Raw genomic sequence first — 22,433 nt, 5'->3', positions numbered from 1 at the left:
CAGTATTTTCTGTTGGTCGTGGGAATCCTGTGTGCCTCGTTTGGTTCATTTCCATCCTTGGTGGAGTTCAGAATGCTCTGCGATTGTAGGTGAACTATAAATCCCAGCAACTACAACTCCCCAATGACAAAAACAATCCTTCACCAAACATCACCAGTGTTCAAATTTGGGCGTATTGGGTATTTTTGCCAAATTTGGTCCAGTGAATGAAAATACATCCTGCATATTAGATATTTACATTATGCTTCATAACAGTAGCAAAACCACAGTTGTGAAGTAGCAAGAAAAACAATGTGATGGTTGGGGGTCACCACAACATGAGGAACTGGATTAAGGGGTCACGACATTAGGAAGGTTGAGAACCACTGCTCTAGAACATTAAGGTTATCTGGAAAGGCCTTGCTCTCGGTCCCTCCACCATCACAATTGCAGTTGGTGGGAATGAGAGAGACAGGGCCTTCTCCGTGGTGGCCCCTCAGCCGTGGAGTTCTCTCCCTAACAAGATCCGATCTGCTCCATCATTTATGACCTCCCGAAAGAAATTGAAGTCCTGCCTGTGGGATCAAGTGTTCGCAGGAAAGACTGACTTGCTGGCAAAGACACTGCTTTAATGGACAATGAGGATGACGACTTAAATCGGCGAACTAGTTTTTAAAATGTATTTTTATATCTGTTTTATTATGATACGTGTATTTATGCTTATTTGACTTTGTTGTTGGCACTGTGCTGTGCTGGTTGGCAGCCGCCCTGAGTCCCTCTGTGATGGTTGAGACAGGAAGGGATACAAATGCCCAAAATAAATGAATAAACACACAAACAAACAAACCAGCGCAGCCCCAGGGAAACTGCAGCCAAGGCACACAGTGTTGTGACTCAGCTGGAATCTCAGAGTGATAGTGTCAATGATTCTGATGTAAAGTGGACCAGTTGAAACTGCGTGTCACACCTCAGGGTAGTCACCTTGCTTAGGACACCAAAGAACGCACCATCATAGAATCCTAGAATCAAAGAGTTGGAAGAGACCTCCTGGGCCATCCAGTCCAACCCCATTCTGCCAAGAAGCAGGAATATTGCATTCAAATCACCCCTGACAGATGGCCATCCAGCCTCTGTTTCAAAGCTTCCAAAGAAGGAGCCTCCACCACACTCTGGGGCAGAGAGTTCCACTGCTGAACGGCTCTGAACATGAGGAAGAACTTCCTGACTGTGAGAGCCGTTCAGCAGTGGAACTCTCTGCCCCGGAGTGTGGTGGAGGCTCATTCTTTGGAAGCTTTTCAACAGAGGCTGGATGGCCATCTGTCAGGGGTGATTTGAATGCCATATTCCTGCTTCTTGGCAGAATGGGGTTGGACTGGATGGCCCATGAGGTCTCTTCCAACTCTTTGATTCTAGGATTCTATGATTCTATGATGGGTTTATTTTTTACTTTAATAAACCATAAAGACTACTGCTGGTGCGTTCTTTGGTGTCCTAAGCAAGGTGACTCTACCCTGAGGTGTGACACGCAGTTTCAATGGTCCACTTTACTGGTAATTCAACTGGTAATCCCTATCCAGAGTCTCTAAGTCGCAGCAGGATCAAGTGTATGTTAAAGAAAAACCTTACGATGTTAATTATTATGTACAACCTTTATAATAAATAAAGGATTATTATTATTATTATTATTATTATTATTATTATTATTATTATTATTATTACAGCTGGTAATGTAGGTCAGCCAGCATGTTTTTTCCACAACCGATGGGGTATAACTGTTTGGATTTTGGAATACAGTTTGGAGGAGAAGCAATATGCTGCTCTGAAGGAGATGCTGCTCTGCTCTCACTGCGATGCTCTTTGCTATGGTGGAACAGCTATTTACTCAAGGTTTATGTTTTGCTCTCTCATTTGCATGAAGGAGAAGAAGCCTGGTTGGAAGATTAGGAAGGCCCCCACCTTAGAAATTTTCAAGAGGGATCTCAAAACCTGGCTTTTCCAATGCACTTTTGGAGAGAAGAAGAAGAAGAAGAAGAAGAGGAAGAAGAAGACGAAGAAGAAGAGGAAGAGGAAGAGGAAGAGGAAGAAGAAGAGGAAGAAGAAGAGGAAGAGGAAGAAGAAGAGGAAGAAGAAGAAGAAGAGGAAGAGGAAGAAGAAGAGGAAGAAGAAGAGGAAGAGGAAGAAGAAGAGGAAGAAGAGGAAGAAGAAGAAGAGGAAGAAGAAGAAGAAGAGGAAGAAGAATAGGAAGAAGAGGAAGAAGAAGAAGAGGAGGAAGAGGAAGAGGAAGGGGAAGAGGAAGAGGAAGAGGAAGAAGACGAGGAAGAAGAAGAGGAAGAAAAACTTTATTTTTCTACCCCCACCTCCATCTCCCCGAAGGGACTCGGGGTGGCTCACATGGGGCCAAGCGCAGGGAACATACAATTAAAAGCAGAGCAACAACAAAATGCAATTTAAAAACATAAAACAAACATAACAATAATAGACAAGCATCAAGCAACAAAAGAACTAAGAGGGGGGGGGAGGCCAAAAATACGAGCTGATTAAAGAGTAATGGGTTCAACAAGGTGGATGAAAATGTATAATAGCCTAGGAAATATCATTAAAACAGAGCAATCGAACAGGATCAGAAATAATTCAGTTTGACTTACAAAATCTGAATAGTAATGTAATATAGGAAACTCAGGTTGAATGAGAATTAGGTAGCCATACTATCAGACACAGTTGCTCCCCTCAACGGCGTTTTGTCCCCAGAGTCTATTTTCCTCAATACCAAATACAAACCCATTGTTTCCTGACTGGCTTGGTTTCAGGGCAGGACCAACCCCAGGGGAAGGCTGGGTTCTCTTGTCTGCCCCTCCCTGGTTGAAGGAGGGAGTGACCCTCCGGCCACTAACCAGGCTCAAGAGCCCCCCCCCCCTCCTCCTCTCTGGGGTCGCAGTTGCTGCCTTACCTGCAGGACGGGGCCCATCATGGAGGAGATGTAGGCCATGCCCAGGCAGAGGAGGCCATAGGCCAGAGCTGGAAGGGGAAGCGGAGGTGGGTCAAGGGGACGGAAAGAGGACAACACGGAAACCCCACTGGGGCCCCTCCCACCTCTGACCCCTGACCCCCAACCAACGCACCCAGCAGTTTGGAGTAGAGGGTGGCGCGTCCCTCAGAGATGCTGCCTGCGTGCGGACGGATCAGGTCCTCCATGGTCACCGTCGCCAAGGAGTTGAAGGCCGAGGAGATGGTGCTGCAAGGGGGAGGACAAACACAAGGGAGGAGGGTCAGCGGAGGTCAAGACCCCCCCCCCAGGAAGTCAAAGGGGGCAAATGTCATGACTTTTCAATAACTTTGAAGCATAGGTTCTTTTTATTAACATTTCCAGTGTGAGAGGGTCTATCAGATTACAGAAAAACATTGAGACATACAGATTCTATGCAACCATCTCTCTCCTTCCCATGGAGCAGAGCATGGCGGGTGGGACAGACTCCTCAGGTCCGCCACACTTTGAGCATTAATAGATTGAGTCTTTTATAGGAATATTCTGCTGGTGTCGTCCTAAAGTTGTAAATTAATAATAGATGTCTTCCATCTTGGATCCATCTCAGTTTCCTGGCCAGATGTTGATCTTCTTGAGTGGTGTTGACAAACACAAGGCATGTGTTGACTTCCTTCTTAACATTGTAAACATTTATCTTATTGTATTGTTGAAAGCTTTCATGGCTGGAATCACTGGGTTATTGTAGGTTTTTCGGGCCATATGGCCATGGTCTAGAGGCATTCTCTCCTGACATTTCGCCTGCATCTATGGCAAGCATCCTCGGAGGTAGTGGGGTCTATTGGAACTAGGAAAATGGTTTTATATATCTGTGGAATGACCAGGGTGGGACAAAGAACCCTTGTCTGCTGGAGCTAGGTGTGAGTGTTTCAATTGACCACATAGGGGAGCTGATGAGGAAACACAACAGACAAACCACTTACAGACCCACCAAGAAAATCCAACGAATGCTCCGTTCAGCAAAGGACAAGAGGGATCCTCTCACTTCTGCAGGAGTCTACCATTGTATCCCATGCAGCTGTGGACAAGAAGTCTCCAGAGGGACCACCAAACGCAGCATTGCCCAAACACGAATTAAGGAACATGAAAGGCACGGCAGGCTACTTCAACCAGAGAAGTCCACCATAGCAGAGCACCTGAGGAACCAACCTGGACGCAGCATTTTATTATTGGAGAACACAGAAATACTGGACCACTCCAACAACCACCATGTCAGAAACAATCAGGGACATCTAATCACCTCTCAACAAAAGTTTGCTCCAGGCACTGTCAAGCCATTATATGCTAATCAAGGTGGTCAGTTGAAACATTCACAGCTAGCCCCAGTAGGCAGAAGTCCTTTCTCTCACCCTGGTCATTCCACAGATATATAAACCCTTTTCCCTAGTTCCAACTGACCTCACTACCTCTGAGGATGCTTGCCATAGATGCAGGCGAAACGTCAGGAGAGAATGCCTCTAGGCCATGGCCATATAGCCCGAAAAAACCTACAACAACCCATTTATCTTATCACTGTCCCAGTTCTTATCACAGTTTATTTTTCAGTTCTTATTAGCTACTTTTAATTACAGTCCAGCAAGGAGGTAGTTAGCCATTGCAGGCCTTAGTATTATACTGGTGTCTCCACAATTATTAACTCCATCCATACATCCTTCCATTCATTCCCACATATCATTAAATCCACATTGATCAAATCTGCAACGATATTTTCGTGACACAAGGGGGAGGGTCAGTGCTCACCTCAAGGAGCCGCTGAAGAGGCAAGCCACAAAGAGGCCGGGAAGGCCGGGCACCTCCCGCAGGACGTCCATCACGAAGTAGAGCACCATCTGCAGGGATGGACGCAGTCAGGGGACAATCAGGACTCGGACTGAGAAGAGTCAGAGCAACGCTACGCTTGGTGACTGACTGGAAACTGATATGGGGGGGAGGGGGGCACAATAGTGGAAGAGGGGCAGGTGACATCGGGGGGGGGGGGTCTTGGAGTGACCTCACTCTCTCTCCCTCAGCTGCGCTAGTAGGACGGAGCAGGCAAGGCGGATCTCTGCGCATGGGTGCATAAGTGTGCAACACGGACATGCACAAGTGTGTGAGGGGGCATGCATAAGAGTGCAAGGGTGTTCATAAGTTGTTGTCATCATCATCATCATCATTATTATTATTATTATTGACACAAAAGCACATTATTATTATTATTATTATTATTATTATTATTATTATTAGATACACAACAAGCTTAGTCCACAGCAAACAAGACCACTATGCTAGCTTTTGTGTTGGATCACACATCAGACACTTCCAAGGTGTCTATGGCTGTGTAATGTATCAGGGAATTCTATTATTATTATTATTATTATTATTATTATTATTAGAAACACAAAATATTACTACACAGCAAACAAGATCACTCAGCTGGCTGTTGTATTTATTATTATTATTATTATTATTATTATTATTATTATTAGATACACAACAAGATGAGTCCACAGCAAACAAGATCAATAATATTGTTATGTATTACTGTTGTTATTGTTTTACTGGTGTGCTGTGGGCTTGGCCTCATGTAAGCCGCACCAAGCAGGGTACAAATAAATTATTATTATTATTATTATTATTATTATTATTATTATTATTACTATGTAAGAGTGTTCATGAGTTGCTACTACTATTGCTATTGTTATGTTTTGGTCTTAAAGAAATCCAAAGCTGTAAAAAGAATACAATGCAAAATCTAAAGACTCTAAACATGAAAACAGGATTGGACTTGGAACTACCTGAAAACGAATAATTAAAACCATCAAAACAGCTTAAATGCATGACAACAATAAGAGTGTGCAGGGAGGAGACCAACAGCCAGATTGAGGCCACAATGCTGTGAATGTGTCTCCAAAGGCACGAGAGTGGGAGGGGAGTGGCTGAATGGGTGGGGGTCCCACGTGAAGCCCCCCCAATTGTGGGGCCAGAGGGAGGGAGGGAGGGAGGGGGTGCCCGACCTGATCCGGGGAGGCCTTGCGCTGGGCCTCGGAGAGCGGGTTCTCATGGAAGTAGGCGAACATGACCAGGCCGGTGAGGCAACTGAGGCAGAGGACGAGCTGCTGGCAAGGGAAGACCGCGTAGCAGGACCTGGCAAACGGGAAGGAAGGGAAAGGGCTTCAGCGGGAGAGCCGCGGGTACGGAGTACACAAAACAGAAAGGCTTCTCCAGGTGACAAACCCCCGAGTCAGGATGACCAAGCAAGTGTCCGATGCAACCAGAAATGTGCGCTTGCATCAGGGAGGGAGCGATGCAACCACGAATGTGGCATTGCATCACGTGGGTGAGTATGAAAGCAGGACAAACATCATGTCTTGGTTAGTGGTCCTCCTGGGTGGTGTTTGTTGGCACGTGAGGTCTGCTAAGATGAACTTGCTGTGGAAAGGAGAGCGAGCATGCATACGTGTAGATAGCTGAAGAGGAATGTTGCAACTCAGAGTAAGCTTCACCTTGCTGCCAAACACCACCACACAAGAGCTGTAGTTTTATAGTTTATTGAGGAAAAAATCCAAGTCAAAATAAAGAATAAGCATGGCAAAGTTCAAAAGATTAAGGTTAAAAGCAGAATATAGTTCCAAAGATCTTCAGGTAAAAGCAGGAGATACAATCCTCTTGGCAAAGTTCAAACCAGAGTCCCAGGTACAAGCGAGGAAACAATTGCCCCATGAACCGCAATGCAAGAAATCCCAAGCGTACTGCTTTCCAGGCTAAGGTTATGCCATGAAGCTTCCAGGCTAGTAAACTACGTTGAACTGACGCTTTCTCAGGGTTTGCAAGAAGCCTAAATACCTTTCTAACATGAAAACATTAGGCTCGCATCATCATCAAAGCATTGCGATGACCTTTCACTGAGCTGGCTTCTCATCTGTCGGCTAGATGAGAACTCCGCCTGACCCTCAGATCAAGACGAGCTTGCCGGGTCAAGTCACGATCTACACTTTCAGTATCAGCGTGGGAAGGCACCTGCTTGCTATCTCCTTCGTTAGAAAGGCATTTAGAAGCCTAAATACCTTTCTAACATGAAAACATTAGGCTCTCAACATCATAAAAGCATTGCGATGACCTTTCACCGAGCTGGCTTCTCGTCTGCCAGCCAGACGAGAACTCCGCCTGACCCGGAGATCAAGACGAGCTTGCCGGGTCAAGTCACTATCTACACTTTCGGTATCAGCGTGGGAAGGCACCTGCTCGCTATCTCCTTCGTTAAAATTCCTTTCTGCTGGGAACGGCTGTGTTGACACAGCACTGTCTGTGGGAGCCTCAGAAGCAGGCCCAGAGATTTGAGGCACAGACAAAGAGCCAGGAAGCCGAATCCCAGCAGGAATCTGAATCCCATCATCCTCATCGTCAGAAAACACCTCAGACACAACAAGGAGAAGATCTCATAAGAATGAAGTTTTGAGAAAGTTAAAGAAAGAACGGAGGAGGGAGTGAAGGAGAGAAAGAGACAGCACATTAAAATCACTACTGACCAAAAGGTCATGAGTTCGAAGCCAGCATGGGTCAGAGTAAGCTCCCGACCATTTGTCTAGCTTGCTGTCAACCTTTGCAGCCTGAAAGGCAGTTGCATCTGTCAAGTAGGAAATTTAGGTACCGCTTATGTGTTGGGAGGGTAATTTAACTAATTTAAGTGTTGCATTTTAATATTGAGATAAATGTTTTTAATGTTTATGTACGTGTATATGAATTCTTGTCCCGGCATTGAATGTTTGCCGTATATTATAATAATGAAATAATAAAATTTTATTTACACCCCGCTCCATCTCCTCCAGGGAGACTCGGGGCAGCTTACATGAGGCCACGCCCATCAACACAATAAAAACTGTATTACACAAAAACATAAAATGCAAAAACCAATATAATAAACAACATAGCAATATAAAATCAAATCAAACACAAGAAATTCCACAGGGCAGGGCCACTTCAAGAATACAAATTTTAAATATTTCAAAAACACTGGGAGATAGGCAATATAAAATCGTTGTGAAGGGGAAACCGGGATGAGGAAGGATTTAATTGCACGAACCATAAACTAAAGTGTTTCCAAGGTCATTTTAGACAGTATATATGCTGTGCTCCGCCCTGAGTCCCCTTCGGGGTGAGAAAGGCAGAATATAAATGTTTTAAATAAATAAATAAATTTCACGCCATAAAACTCTCCAGCAGCGTGCAAAAGAATGAGGAAGTATTCCATCGGTGTCACAAGTAGACGGTGAAGCAACAGCTCCCCCGGTGGCCGGAATTCAAAAAGCATACCCTCATGAAGCTGGAATGTTAAATAGCCTCTGTGTGTCTGTCTATATATGTTGTATGTCTAACGGCGTTGAATGTTTGCCATGTATATGTGCATTGCAATCTGCCCTGAGTCCCCTGCGAGGTGAGAAGGGCGGAATATAAATGTTTTAAATAAATAAATAAATAAATTGCGACGCCATAAAAACTCTCCAGCAGCGTGCAAAAGAATGAGGATGTACTCCATCGGGGACACAAGTGGACGGTGAAGCGACACCTCCCCCGGTGACCGGAATTCAAAAAGCATACCCTCATGAAGCTGGAATGTTAAATAGCCTCTGTGTGTCTGTCTATATATGTTGTATGTCTAACGGCATTGAATGTTTGCCATGTATATGTGCATTGCGATCTGCACTGAGTCCCCTGCAAGGTGAGAAGAAGGGCGGAATATAAATGTTGCAAATAAATAAATAAATAAATAAATAATTTACGACGCCATAAAAGCTCTCCAGCAGCGTGCAAAAAAATGAGGAAGTACTCCATCGGTGTCACAAGTGGACGGTGAAGCGACACCTCCCCCGATGGCCGGAATTCAAAAAGCATGCCCTCATGAAGCTGGAATGTTAAATAGCCTCTGTGTCTATATATGTTGAGTGTCTATGGCATCGAATGTTTGCCATGTGTATGTGCATTGCGATCCGCCCTGAGTCCCTGTGGGGTGAGAAGGGCGGAATATAAATACTGTAAATAATAAATAATAAATAAATAAATCAGGAAAAAAAGATGTGTTTGAAAGGTGAAGAGAGATCATGATGGCATGGAGGAGACAAGCACGTGGGAGAGAGAAGCCAGCGCAGCAGAATTATTTGGAAATCAGAGACTTGTTTTGGAACAGGAAGCCCTGAAGTGAAGGACGGAAGCTGGGAGGAGCACAAAGAAGGAAAACAGGGAGATACGTGACTGCGTGTGGGTGCCTCTTTACCCTACTTTACTCTGGTCAACGACAGAGCTTTGGTTTGTGTGTGTGGCTCTTTACTTTACTCTGGTCAACTTACTTACTTACTTAGGCGATCCCTCGTTGGACGAGTAGGATAGTCTTCCATGATCAGTATTCTTGTGGATCTGTAGGTGGCTGTGGAGCCCTATTCTTGACCTGGTCAACTATAATGCCCATCATGCAGATCAGCCTAGTGTGGCGCTCCCCTATTGCACAACCCTCGGTGTTACTCTACAGATCAAAGCTATTGGGTTTCAAAATCTCCTCGCCTTCAGTGTCTGTTGGGAAGAGATACTGAAGTTTAGGGGCACCCAACCTCAACATAGCTGTTCGTGTCTGTGTCATGAAAATACAATGTTTGGTTTGAATGGAATTGTATGAAACACGTATGGCTGAGGCTTGGAGATGCCAACCTAAGAAATGAAGCTTGGAAAACTACAAAAGGGAAATTCTTGAACTGTGGTGGGAAACAACCTGTTTACATTACCAAGACAAAATGGATCTTTTAGGTTAAGGAAATGTTTACAAGGTTCCTTACGTTAAGAAGGAAGCAAACAAGGCTCCTTAAGAAGGAAAACCAATTATCACTTAAGGAAGCAAAGCCAATATCTGTCCGAGAACTGATAGAGTTGACTTGGAGATGCCATTCTAAGAAATGAAGCCTGGAAAACTACAAAAGGGAAATTCATGAACTGTAATTAAAAGATTAATTCTGTGGTGGGAAACAACCTGTTTACCTTACCAAAGACAATGGCTCTTTCAAGTTAAGGAAGGGTTTACAAGGTTCCTTACGTTAAGAATGAAGCAAACAAGGCTCCTTAAGAAGGAAAACCAGTTATCACTTAAGGAAGCAAAGCCAACATCTGTCCGGGAACTGATAGAGTTGACTTGGAGATGCCATTCTAAGAAATGAAGCCTGGAAAACTACAAAAGGAAAAATTCATGAACTGTAATTAAAAGATTAATTCTGTGGTGGGAAACAACCTGTTTACATTACCAAAGACAATGGCTCTTTTAAGTTAAGGAAGTGTTTACAAAGTTCCTTACATAAAGAAGGAAGCAAACAAGGCTCCTTAAGAAGGAAAACCAATTATCACTTAAGGAAGCAAAGCCAACATCTGTCCGGGAACTGATAGAGTCGACTTGGAGATGCCATTCTAAGAAATGAAGCCTGGAAAACTACAAAAGGGAAATTCTTGAACTGATTAACTCTGTGGTGGAAAACAACCTGTTTACATTACCAAAGACAATGGCTTAAGTTAAGGAAGTGTTTACAAGGTTCCTTACGTTAAGAAGGAAGCAAACAAGGCTCCTTAAGAAGGAAAACCAATTTACAAGGTTCCTTACATAAAGAAGGAAGCAAACAAGGCTCCTTAAGAAGGAAAACCAATTATTACTTAAGGAAGCAAAGCCAACATCTGTCCGGGAATTGATAGAGTCGACTTGGAGATGCCATTCTAAGAAATGAAGCCTGGAAAACTACAAAAGGAAAAATTCATGAACTGTAATTAAAAGATTAATTCTGTGGTGGGAAACAACCTGTTTACATTACCAAGGACAAAATGAATCTTTTAAGTTATGGGAGTGTTTACAAGGTTCCTTACATTAAGAAGGAAGCAAACAAGGCTCCTTAAGAAGGAAAACCAATTATCACTTAAGGAAGCAAAGCCCCAGGAGGCTAATGGATGCGAATGGATTCCTGACGGCTCTTGGGGAGTTTCCCGCCACCGCGGTAGGTGACCATGTCGAGGCCTTGGTCGCTCTCTGGAATGGGGAGATGACCAGGGCCATTGACAAGATCGCTCCGGAACGTCCCCTCTCAAGTAACCGAGCTAAACCAGCCCCTTGGTTTACTGAGGAGCTGGCAGCGATGAAGCGAAGGAAGAGGGTTCTAGAGAGCGTGTGGCGCTCGGACCCAAGCGAGTCAAACCGAACACGGTTTGTGTCCTTTTTAAGGGCATATGCCGCGGCAATAAAAGCCGCAAAGAAAACTTTCTTTGCGGCCACTATTGCGTCTGCAAAAAACCGTCCGGCGGAGTTGTTCCGGGTTGTCAGAGGTCTTTTAACTCCCCCTATCTCAGGTGGGAGCCCTGACAATTCGGCAGCGCGTTGTGAAGCATTTGCTCGGTTCTTTGCAGACAAAGTCGCTTTGATCCGCTCTGGGCTAGACGCCACATTAGATGCAGTCTCCGTGGATGTGACACAAGCACCTGCTTGTCCGATTTTGTTGGATTCTTTTCAGTTTGTGAAACCCGAGGATGTGGACAAGATACTTGGAGGAATGAGACCCACCACGTCCATCCTAGACCCCTGCCCATCCTGGCTTCTGAAGGAGGCCAGAGGGGGATTGGCCGAGTGGGTAACGGTGGTGGTTAATGCCTCCCTTCGGGAAGGCAAGATTCCAGCGAGCCTAAAACAGGCTGTTATAAAGCCGCTGTTGAAGAAACCATCACTTGACCCCACTAAATTGGACAACTTTCGGCCTGTTTCCAATCTTCCCTTCTTGGGCAAAGTCATGGAAAGCGTGGTGGCCTCACAACTCCAGGTATTCTTGAGAGACACGGATATTCTGGATCCGGCACAGTCTGGTTTCAGACTGGGACATGGTACCGAGACGGTCTTGGTCGCCTTAGTGGATGATCTGCGCCGGGAGCTAGACAGGGGGAGTGTGTCCCTGTTGGTGCTCCTGGACCTCTCAGCGGCCTTCGATACCGTCGACCACGGTATTCTTCTGGGGCGCCTTGCAGAGATGGGTCTCGGGGGCACTGCTTTGCAGTGGCTCCGGTCATTTCTGGAGGGTCACACCCAGAAGGTGTTATTGGGGGACTCCTGTTCAACACCACAGCCTTTGACCTGTGGGGTTCCTCAGGGCTCCATCCTGTCCCCCATGCTGTTTAACATCTACATGAAGCCGCTGGGTGAGATCATCCGGAGTTTCGGGGTGCGGTGTCACCTGTACGCAGATGATGTCCAACTCTGTCACTCCTTCCCACCTGCTACTAAGGAGGCCGTCGAAGTCCTGAACCGGTGCCTGGCCGCTGTAATGGTCTGGATGAGGGCGAACAAACTGAAATTAAATCCAGACAAGACAGAGGTACTCCTGGTCAGTCGCAAGGCTGAACAGGGTATAGGGTTACAGCCTGTGCTGGACGGGGTCGCACTCCCCTTGAAGGCGCAGGTTCGCAGCTTGGGTGTGACCCTGGACTCATCGCTGAGCCTGGAGCCTCAGGTTTCAGCGGTGACCAGGGGAGCATTTGCACAGCTTAGGCTCGTGCGCCAGCTGCGCCCGTATCTTGGGAAGTCTGACTTGGCCACGGTGGTACACGCTTTGGTCACATCCCGCCTCGACTACTGCAACGCTCTCTACGTGGGGCTGCCCTTGAAGACGGCCCGGAAGCTTCAGCTAGTCCAACGCGCGGCAGCCATGTTGTTAACGGGAGCAGGACGCAGAGAGCATACAACGCCCCTGCTGTCCCAGCTCCACTGGCTGCCGATTTGCTACCGGGCCCAATTTAAGGTGCTGGTGTTATCCTACAAAGCCCTAAACGGTTCCGGCCCAAAATACCTTGCAGACCGCATCTCGGCCTATGAGCCCACGAGGGCCTTGAGATCATCCGGGGAGGCCCTTCTCTCGGTCCCGCCTGCCTCACAGGCACGTCTGGCGGGGACGAGGGAGCGGGCCTTCTCGGTGGTGGCCCCCCGGCTGTGGAACACCCTCCCCGCTGAAGTTAGACAGGCGCCCTCCTTGATGGCCTTTCGTAGGGGCCTGAAAACATGGCTCTTCGAGCAGGCCTTCAACTGAGTGTATCTGGAACGACACTGGAATGGACTAGGACTACGAATTCGGCTATGACCCCAGGACTTGACGAAGCGGATTTTTAGCATAAGTATATGTTATGTTGTACTTGTCTGGTTTGTATTGTCGTGATTTACTGTACACTGTCTTTCTTTGTTGCTGTTCACCGCCACGAGTCGCCCTAGGGCTGAGAGTGGCGGTCAATAAATGCAATAAATAAATAAATAAATAAACATCTGTCCGGGAACTGATAGAGTCGGGATATCTTGGCTGGAAAAATACCTGTCAATCATTTACAAAGTCAACTGGAACATCAACAAGAAATATTGCTATCTAAGAGACACTTTACTATTCCAAAATTGTGGCAGACCAGAGGAGTCTGGTCCACCCGCTATCCTCCCCAAGGGACGGAGGAAGGTGGTGTATTCACAGAATGGCAGATTTGGTGGGAATGCAATCTGGCCTTCTTTAGGAAGAAGAGATGGCAATGCATACATGATGAGGAGTGAATGTTTACACGTCTGTGAATGCTGAGTGAAAATATAATATTCCCTTTGGAGCCGTGGTGATACAGTGGGTTAAACCCTTGTGCTGCTGAACTGCTGACCTGAAGGTTGGCAATTTGAATCCACGGGACAGGGTGAGCTCCTGCTGTCAGCCCTAGCTCCTGCCAACCTAGCAGTTCGAAAACATGCAAATGTGAATAAATAGGTACTGCTTCAGCGGGAAAAAGGCTAAAGATGCTCATGCTGGCCACACGACCAGGAGGTGACAATGCAGGCTCCTTGGCTTGGAAATAGAGATGAACACTTCGTGATTTAAGATCTACTGGGGAGGCCCTGCTCTTGGTCCAACTGGCTTCATAAACACGTCTGGTCGGGACAAGGGACAGGGCCTTCTCAGTGGTGGCCCCCAGTTTGTACAATTTACTCCCCAGTGAGAGCCAGGCCTTTGGCTAGTGGGCACAGCAGCACTTTAAATACAGAACCCGGACTACAGGACTGTTACGACCATTGGAAACCAGGGATGAGCATTGCCTCCTGAAGCCGGAAATGAAAGGAGAAGCCTTTGCCTTTGCCTTTGTCTGTGTGTTTCATTGTATTGTTTGCCTGTGTCTGTTTGTATATACTGTAAACTGCTCTGAGTCCCTTTGGGGAGAAGGGCGGAATATAAACAAAGTGTATTATTATTATTACTATTACTAGCCGTCCCCTGCCACATGTTGCTGTGGCCCAGTCTGTGCATATGTGTTTTGTGTGTGTATATTTGTCTGTCTGTCTGTCTGTCTGTCTATCTATCTATCTATCTATCTATCTATCTATCTATTTCTTGGCTTTTAAGTCTCTTCCACTGTGTCTTTCGGTGTTTTTATGAGTGATGGTCACTTGTTGGCCTGAGAAGTGTCTTGTGTCCAAATGTGGTGTCAATTCGTCCAGTGGTTTTTGAGTTATGTTCATCCCACAAATGAACATTACATTTTTTTAATAAAGATGTACTAGCCGTCCCCTGCCACGCGTTGCTGTGGCTCACTCTGTTGGTCATGGGGGTTCTGTGTGGGAGGTTTGGCCCAGTTCTATCGTTGGTGGGGTTCAGAATGTTCTGTGATTGTAGTTGAACTACAAATCCCAGCAAGTACAACTCCCAAATGTGAAGATTCTATTTTCCCCAAACTCCACCAGTGTTCACATTTGGACATATTGAGTCTTCGTGCAGAGTTTGGTCCAGATCCATCATTGTTTGAGTTCACAGTGCTCTACTTGGATGCTGGTGAACTACAACTCCCAAACTCAAGGTCCCACCAAACCCTTCCAGTATTTTCTGTTGGTCATGGGAGTCCTGTGTGCCAAGTTTGGTTCAATTCCATCGCTGGTGGGGTTCAGAATGCTCTTTGATTGTAGTTGTACTATAAATCCCAGCAACTACAACTCCCAAATGACAAAAGCAGTTTTTTTGAGTGAAGAAACATACATTGGGTTGTTAGGTGCCTTGTGTCCAAATCTGGTGTCAATTCGTCCAGTGGTTTTTGAGTTCTGTGAATCCCACAAACGAACATGACATTTTTATTTATATAGATTATTATTTGGTTGTGAACCCAACGTAGCTAGAGTCCGTGTGCCTACTTTCTCTCTCTGCATTGTTCTGTCTCATTGTGAACGAAACAAAAGCACCTTTTTCATGCTTCTTAAAGTTTTAAAAGTATTTATGACACAGGTCTCTCCTGAGCATGGAGGGAATGAGAGGGGAAGCCTTTGCCTTTGTCTGTGTATTTGTGAATGTCTGCCTGTGTCGTATATGCTGGAATCCGCTCTGAGTCCCCTCAGGAAGATAAGGCGGAATGCAAATCAAGTGTTATTATTATATTCCTTGCACTCTGCGCATGTGCCAAGCAGACTGTGATGTCCATTGCATGATGCCCTTGTTGCCCCCCCAATCCACCCCCCCCCCAAATGCCAAGGTCCACTCACAGGATGGCCTGCTGCTCCGAGCGCGAACTCAGGTACCGTTGGACCTGCGCCTGGTTGACCCCGTAAAGGGAGAGCATCATGAAGACCCCCCCAAAGGCCAGCGTCCAGAAGGTGTGCCGCTCATAGGGGTCCGGGTTCAGGCTGCAGGGGAGGGGGGGGGGAGGAGGAGGAACAGGAAGAGAAAAATGCCCGTTTGCTAAAGGATAATAATAATAATAATAATAATTTATTATTTATGTACTTTGCTTCTATACCGCTGTATCTCAAGCCCGAACTCACGGCAGTTCACAAACAGTAAAAACAGTAGAAACAGGAGTGGTTCCATACAACATAGAACAATTGACTTAACACATTATCCCTAAATTACCAATAAGCCATTACAATGCACATTTATTACAAGAAACAACCGTACCCAATCTTCTCCTCATCCAAGCGTAGTCCAGGTTCGTCGTCCCTTGTTCCATTCCTATGTTCCATTACCAGATTGCACTAAATGACTCAAACGCCTGCACAAACATCCAGGTCTTCACCTTTTTGCGGAAGACCATTAGAGATGGTGCTAGCCTAATGTCCGTAGGAAGGGCGTTCCACAGCCGAGGAGCCACCACCGAGAAGGCCCTATCTCTCGTCCCCGCCAGCCGAGCTTGAGAAGCAGGCGGGATCGAGAGCAGGGTCTCCCCGGAAGATCTCAAAGTCCGGGTGGGTCCATAGGCGGAGATGCGGTCAGATAGGTAGCTTGGGCCGGAACCGTTTAGGGCTTTAAAGGCCAACACCAGCACTTTGAATTCAGCCCGGTAGCAGATCGGTAGCCAGTGGAGTTGGCGCAACAGGGGGGTTGGATGCTCCCTGCGCTCCGCTCCTGTTAGAATCATGGCTGCCGAGCATTGGACTAGTTGGAGCTTCCAAGCTGTCTTCAAAGGCAACCCCACGTAGAGAGCGTTGCAGTAGTCTAAATAATAATAATAATTTACTTATACCCCGCTCCATCTCCCCCGGGGGACTCGGGCTGGCTTACATGAGGCCACGCCCATCAACACTATTGTTTTGTTATTATTATTTTGCAATGAATTATAGGAAATTGGAACAACAGATGACGAGCTTGGATTATGATTTTAGTTATGAGACGCTAGTGAGTTGTTTATTGATGTTTATTGATGTTAATTGCTTAGTGTATTATTGTGTTAATTGTTTTTTAAATGGTTTGTATGATGTTTGCATTGAATTTTGGCCGCTGCTTGTTGTTAACTGCTCTGAGTCGCCTAAGGGCAACTTTATTTAATAAAGTAAATAAATAATAAATAAATAAATTTTATAAAGCTAACTGTATTGTTTCAATCTGCTTCTGTAAACCGCTCCGAGCCAAACGGGGAGTAGCGGTATACAAGTTAAATAAATAAATAAAATAATAAACACAATAAATACAGTATGACACAAAAACATAAAATGCAAAAACCAATATAACAAACAACACAACTATATAAAATCAAAACATCGAACAAAAGGAATTCCACAGGGCAGGGTGACTTCAAGAATAAAAAATTCAAAATATTCTAAAAACACTGGGAGATAGGCAATGCAAAATTGTCGTGAAGGGGAAACCGGGATGAGGAAGGATTTAATGGCATGAGCCATAGAATACAGGATCCGGCCCAAGGCAATGGCATTCTAACCTCCAAACTGGCAAAGGGTCTGCTCCCCACTCGTCTGTGGCACCCCCTAAATCAATGTTTCTCAACCTGGGGGTCGGGACCCCTAGGGGGGTCGCGAGGGAGTGTCAGAGGGGTCACCAAAGACAATTAGAAAACACAGCATTTTCTGTATTGTCGAAGGCTTTCATGGCTGGAATCACTGGGTTCTTGTGGGTTTTTTCGGGCTATAGAGCCATGTTCTAGAGGCATTTCTCCTGACGTTTCGCCTGCATCTATGGCAAGCATCCTCAGAGGTAGTGAGGTCTGTTGGAAGTAGGAAAAGGGGTTTATATATCTTTTTCCTACTTCCAACAGACCTCACAACCTCTGAGGATGCTTGCCATAGATGCAGGCGAAACGTCAGGAGAAAAATTGCCTCCAGAACATGGCCATATAGCTCGAAAAAACCCACAAGAACCTACAGTATTTTCTGTTGGTCGTGGGGGTTCCGTGTGGGAAATTTGGCCCAATTCTATCATTGTTGGAGTTCAGAATGCTCTTTGATTATAGGTGAACTATAAATCCCAGCCACTACAACTCCCAAATGTCAAAGTCTATCTTCCCCAAACTGCACCAGTGTCCACATTTGTTCACATTGAGTATTCATGCCAAGTTTGGTCCAGATGCATCAGTGCTCTCTGGATGTAAGTAAACTATAACTCCAAAACCCAAGGTCAATGCCCACCACACTCTTCCAGAATTTGTTGTTGGTCCTGGGAGCTCTGTGTCCCAAGTTTGGTTCAGTTCCATCATTGGTGGAGTTCAGAATGCTCTTTGATATTGTAGGTGAACTATAAATCCCAGCAACTACAACTCACAAATGACAAAAATCAATCCTCCCCTCAACCCCACCAGTATCCAAATTGGGCGTATCGAGTATTTGTGCCAAATGAATGAAAATACATCCTGCATATTGGATATTCATAACAGGAATTCAAAACGATCTCGACAGATTAGAGAGATGATGGGCCAAAACTAACAAAATGAAGTTCAACAGTGACAAATGCAAGATACTCCACTTTGGCAGAAAAAATGAAATGCAAAGATACAGAATGGGGGACAATGCCTGGCTCGAGAGCAGTACGTGTGAAAAAGATCTTGGAGTCCTCGTGGAGAGGAAGAAGGGGAACATGAGCCAACAACGTGATGTGGCGGCAAAAAAAGCCAATGGGATTTTGGCCTCAGCCATCAAGAGGAGCCTAGTGTCTAGATCCAGGGAAGTAATGCTACCCCTCTATTCTGCTTTGGTTAGATCACATCTGGAATATTGTGTCCAATTCTGGGCACCACAATTCAAGAGAGATATTGACTCTAAGCTGGAATGTGTCCAGAGGAGGGCAACTAAAATGATCAAGGGTCTGGAGAAGAAGCCCTATGAGGAGCGGCTTAAGGAGCTACTGGACATGTATAGCCTGAAGAAGAGAAGAAGGCTGAGAGGAGATATGATGATGGCCATGTATAAATATGTGAGAGGAAGCCACAGGGAGGAGGGAGCAGATCAAGGGTCTGGAGAACAAGCCCTATGAGGAGCGGCTTAAGGAGCTGGGCATGTTTAGCCTGGAGAAGAGAAGGCTGAGAGGAGATATGATGAGGGCCATGTATCAAGATGTGAGAGGAAGCCACAGGGAGGAGGAGGAGGGAGCAAGCTTCCTTTCTGCTTCCTTGGAGACTAGGACGCAATGGAACAATGGCTTCAAACTACAAGAGAGGAGATTCCATCTGAACACGAGGAAGAACTTCCTGACTGTGAGAGCCGTTCAGCAGTGGAACTCTCTGCCCAGAGTGTGGTGGAGGCCCCTTCTTTGGAAGCTTTTAAGCAGAGGCTGGATGGCCATCTGTCAGGGGTGATTTGAATGCAATATTCCTGCTTCTTTGCAGAATGGGGTTGGACTGGAGGAGGATGGCCCATGAGGTCTCTTCCAACTCTTGGATTCTATGATTCTATGATTCTAGGAGCAAAATTATCGTTGTGAAGTAGCAATGAAAATAATGTTATGGTTGGGGGGTCACCACAACATAAGGAACTGTATTAAGGGGTCACGACATTAGGAAGGTTGAGAAACACTGCCCTAAACGGAGCCCCCTCCCCTTGGAACCTTGACTTGGCACCAATGTTAATAATAATAATAATGATAATGATAATGATAATGATAATGATAATAATAATAATAATAATAATAATAAACTTTATTTATACCCCGCCACCGATGGGGACTCGGAGCGGTTTCTTTTTGGTGCCAAGGCATCAAGGCTTTGGCTAAAACAAGCCTGGGCTAACTTTGACCCTCCTTCCATGTGTTTTGGACTTCAACTCCCACAATCCCTAAGAGTGGCTGTTAGGAATGGTGGGAGTTGAAGTCCAAAACACATGGAAGGAGGGCCAAAGTTGGCCCGTGCCTGTGCTTTGTGTCATGAGACTGTACGTTATGAATGACCCAGACACCCCAAAATCCCAATTGCGTGTATTTTAATATGTATTTCATAGAAATATGTCTTACTATGTCTGTTTGTAGCATTATTACACTGTTTATGTATTTTAATTATTCTGTAACCCACCTCGAACCATGAGGAAGTGAGAAATAAAATAATAATAATAATAATAATAATAATAATTATTATTATTATTATTATTATTATTAGAAACACAACAAGATGAGTCCACAGCAGTCAAGATCACTCTGCTGGCTGTTGAATTGGATCACACGTCGGACATTATTATTATTATTATTATTATTAGAAACATAACAAGATGAGTCCAAGAAGGCTGTTGAGTTGGATCACAGGTCGGACATTATTATTATTATTATTATTATTATTATTAGAAACATAACAAGATGAGTCCAAGAAGGCTGTTGAGTTGGATCACAGGTCGGACCCTTCCCAAGTGTCTAGGTTTGTGTGATGTATTGGCAAATAATGCGTGTAGATCTGGGTAGGGTGGCCTTTTGCAGCTGACAGGTGGTAATTTTTTTAGCTCTGATTGTTTTTAAGTGCAGGCCAAGGTCTTGAGGCACTGCACGCAGTGTGCCAATGACCACTGGGACCACCTTGAATGGCTTGTGCCACAGTCTTTGCAATTCAGTCTTTAAATCCTCATGTCGTGTAAGCTATTATTATTATTTGAAACACAACAAGATTAGTACACAGTAAAAAAAGGTCACTCTGCTGGTTGTTATATTGGATCACACGTCGGATCCTTCCCAAGTTTGATGCATCATCTAATAATGCATGCAGATCCCAGTAAGGTGGCCTTTTGCAGTTGACAGGTGGTGATTTTGTCAGTGCTGATTGTGTTTAAGTGCAGGCCAAGGTCTTGAGGCACTGCACCCAGTGTGCTGATTACTACTGGGACCACCTTGACTGGCTTGTGACAGTCTTTGCAGTTTGATATTTAAATCTTCTTATTGTGTCACCGTTATTATTATTATTATTATTATTATTATTATTAATAATAATAATAATGTTATTATTACTTTATTATTATTAATTTATTATTAATAATAATTATAATAATTAATTATTATTAATAATAATTAATAATAATAATGTTATTATTTATTATTATTAATTTATTATTAATAATTATTATAATAATTAATAATAATTATTATTAATAATAATAATATTAATTTTTATTATTAATTTATTATTATTAATTTATTATTATTATTATTATTATTATCCCCGCAAGCCTGTCTCCCACCTTTAATTATTGCCTTTTTAAATATGTGTCATCGAAACAAAGAGGGGTATTGAGGGGAGGAATGGGGTCTTGATGGGGGTCAAGGGGGTGGGGCATGAGAAGGGTCACGGGGTCGCACTCACTCGATGCCGGACACCTTTCCCTCCTCGGCCGCCAGCTTCCAGACGCGCCCCATGCCGCCCACCTTGATGGTCCCCACCACGATCACGGCCACTTGCCCCGCAAACATCACAAAGGTCTGGAAGACGTCCGTCCAGATCACGGCCCTCAGGCCGCCCTGAAAAAAGAGGGGGGGGGAAATGGGGAGGTTGAGGGTCAGTTGGGGGGTAACACAACAGGGGGGTCCTCCACCATTCCCCGGAACACCAAAAGGGAAGACGGGCAGAGGGAAGATGGGCCTTGGTGGGGGTCCAGAAAGGTCCCATGCCCCTCCCCAACGCACTCACCAGGGCCGTGTAGAGGGTGCAGACCAGGCCGATGGTCAGGACGGAGATCCAGAGGTCAAAGTTGGTCACTGCAGCCAAGACACGGAGGGCGGGGAGAAGCACCTGCACTTGGTGAACGCAGAGCTGCACTCTGCTCTGCCCCAGGGAGACTACACACTCCAGGAAAGGATGGGGGTGGGGTGGGGAGGGGAGACCAGGTGCTGAATGGCCCACTCAATGGGGGAGAGGGACCCCACCCCACCCCCACTTCTCCTCTCCTTGACCCGTTGCTTGAGTGTCCATCCAAGGCTCCCTTCTGCAAGGCCCCAGGGTCAGGGCCCGACTCACCTGCGTTGAGGGCCAGTGCCGGGGCGTAGAGGACCACCCCCATGTAGACCACCTGCCGGGAGAGAAAAAGAAAGAGTAGGTGGGCTCACTCAGGAGGAAAGAGACCACTTTTGGAGTTCATTCTGCCTCTGAAGATTGATTGATTGGTTGATTGATTGATTTACTGTATTTGGATACCACCTTTCTCAACCCATCGCACTTTTGGAGTCCATTCTGCCTCTGAAGATTGATTGATTGATTGGTTGATTGATTTACCACCTTTCTCAACCTATCGCACTTTTGGAGTCCATTCTGCCTCTGAAGATTGATTGATTGATTGATTGATTGATTTACTGTATTTGGATACCACCTTTCTCAACCCATCGCACTTTTGGAGTCCATTCTGCCTCTGAAGATTGATTGATTGGTTGATTGATTGACTGTATTTGGATACCACCTTTCTCAACCTAATGCACTTTTGGAGTCCATTCTGCCTCTGAAGATTGATTGATTGATTGATTGATTGATTGATTGACTGTATTTGGATACCACCTTTCTCAACCTAATGCACTTTTGGAGTCCATTCTGCCTCTGAAGATTGATTGATTGATTGATTGATTTACTGTATTTGGATACCACCTTTCTCAACCTATCGCACTTTTGGAGTCCATTCTGCCTCTGAAGATTGATTGATTGATTGATTGATTTCCTGTATTTGGATACCACCTTTCTCAACCCATCGCACTTT

General features: G+C 45.3%; 1 protein-coding gene across 1 annotated transcript in view; it reads right to left on the bottom strand.

Annotated features, from left to right (window-relative positions):
* The window catches only part of SLC5A6 (solute carrier family 5 member 6), a 73,028-nt gene that overhangs the window by 22,459 nt on the left and 28,136 nt on the right, over positions 1–22,433 (bottom strand). Inside the window, exons 4-11 of the mRNA XM_067469112.1 lie at positions 21,707–21,758; positions 21,380–21,447; positions 21,056–21,210; positions 15,543–15,683; positions 6,013–6,142; positions 4,760–4,848; positions 3,099–3,211; positions 2,927–2,994 (exon numbers count right to left, since the gene is read on the bottom strand). Of these exons, the coding sequence (XP_067325213.1) occupies positions 2,927–2,994; positions 3,099–3,211; positions 4,760–4,848; positions 6,013–6,142; positions 15,543–15,683; positions 21,056–21,210; positions 21,380–21,447; positions 21,707–21,758 (816 nt within the window). The remainder of the gene's footprint in view (positions 1–2,926; positions 2,995–3,098; positions 3,212–4,759; positions 4,849–6,012; positions 6,143–15,542; positions 15,684–21,055; positions 21,211–21,379; positions 21,448–21,706; positions 21,759–22,433) is intronic.

This window comes from Anolis sagrei, chromosome 1 (assembly GCF_037176765.1).
Source record: "Anolis sagrei isolate rAnoSag1 chromosome 1, rAnoSag1.mat, whole genome shotgun sequence".
Lineage (NCBI taxonomy): Eukaryota > Metazoa > Chordata > Lepidosauria > Squamata > Dactyloidae > Anolis > Anolis sagrei.
Note: the sequence above shows the minus strand (reverse complement) of the source record. Positions and strands in the feature narration are given on the sequence as shown.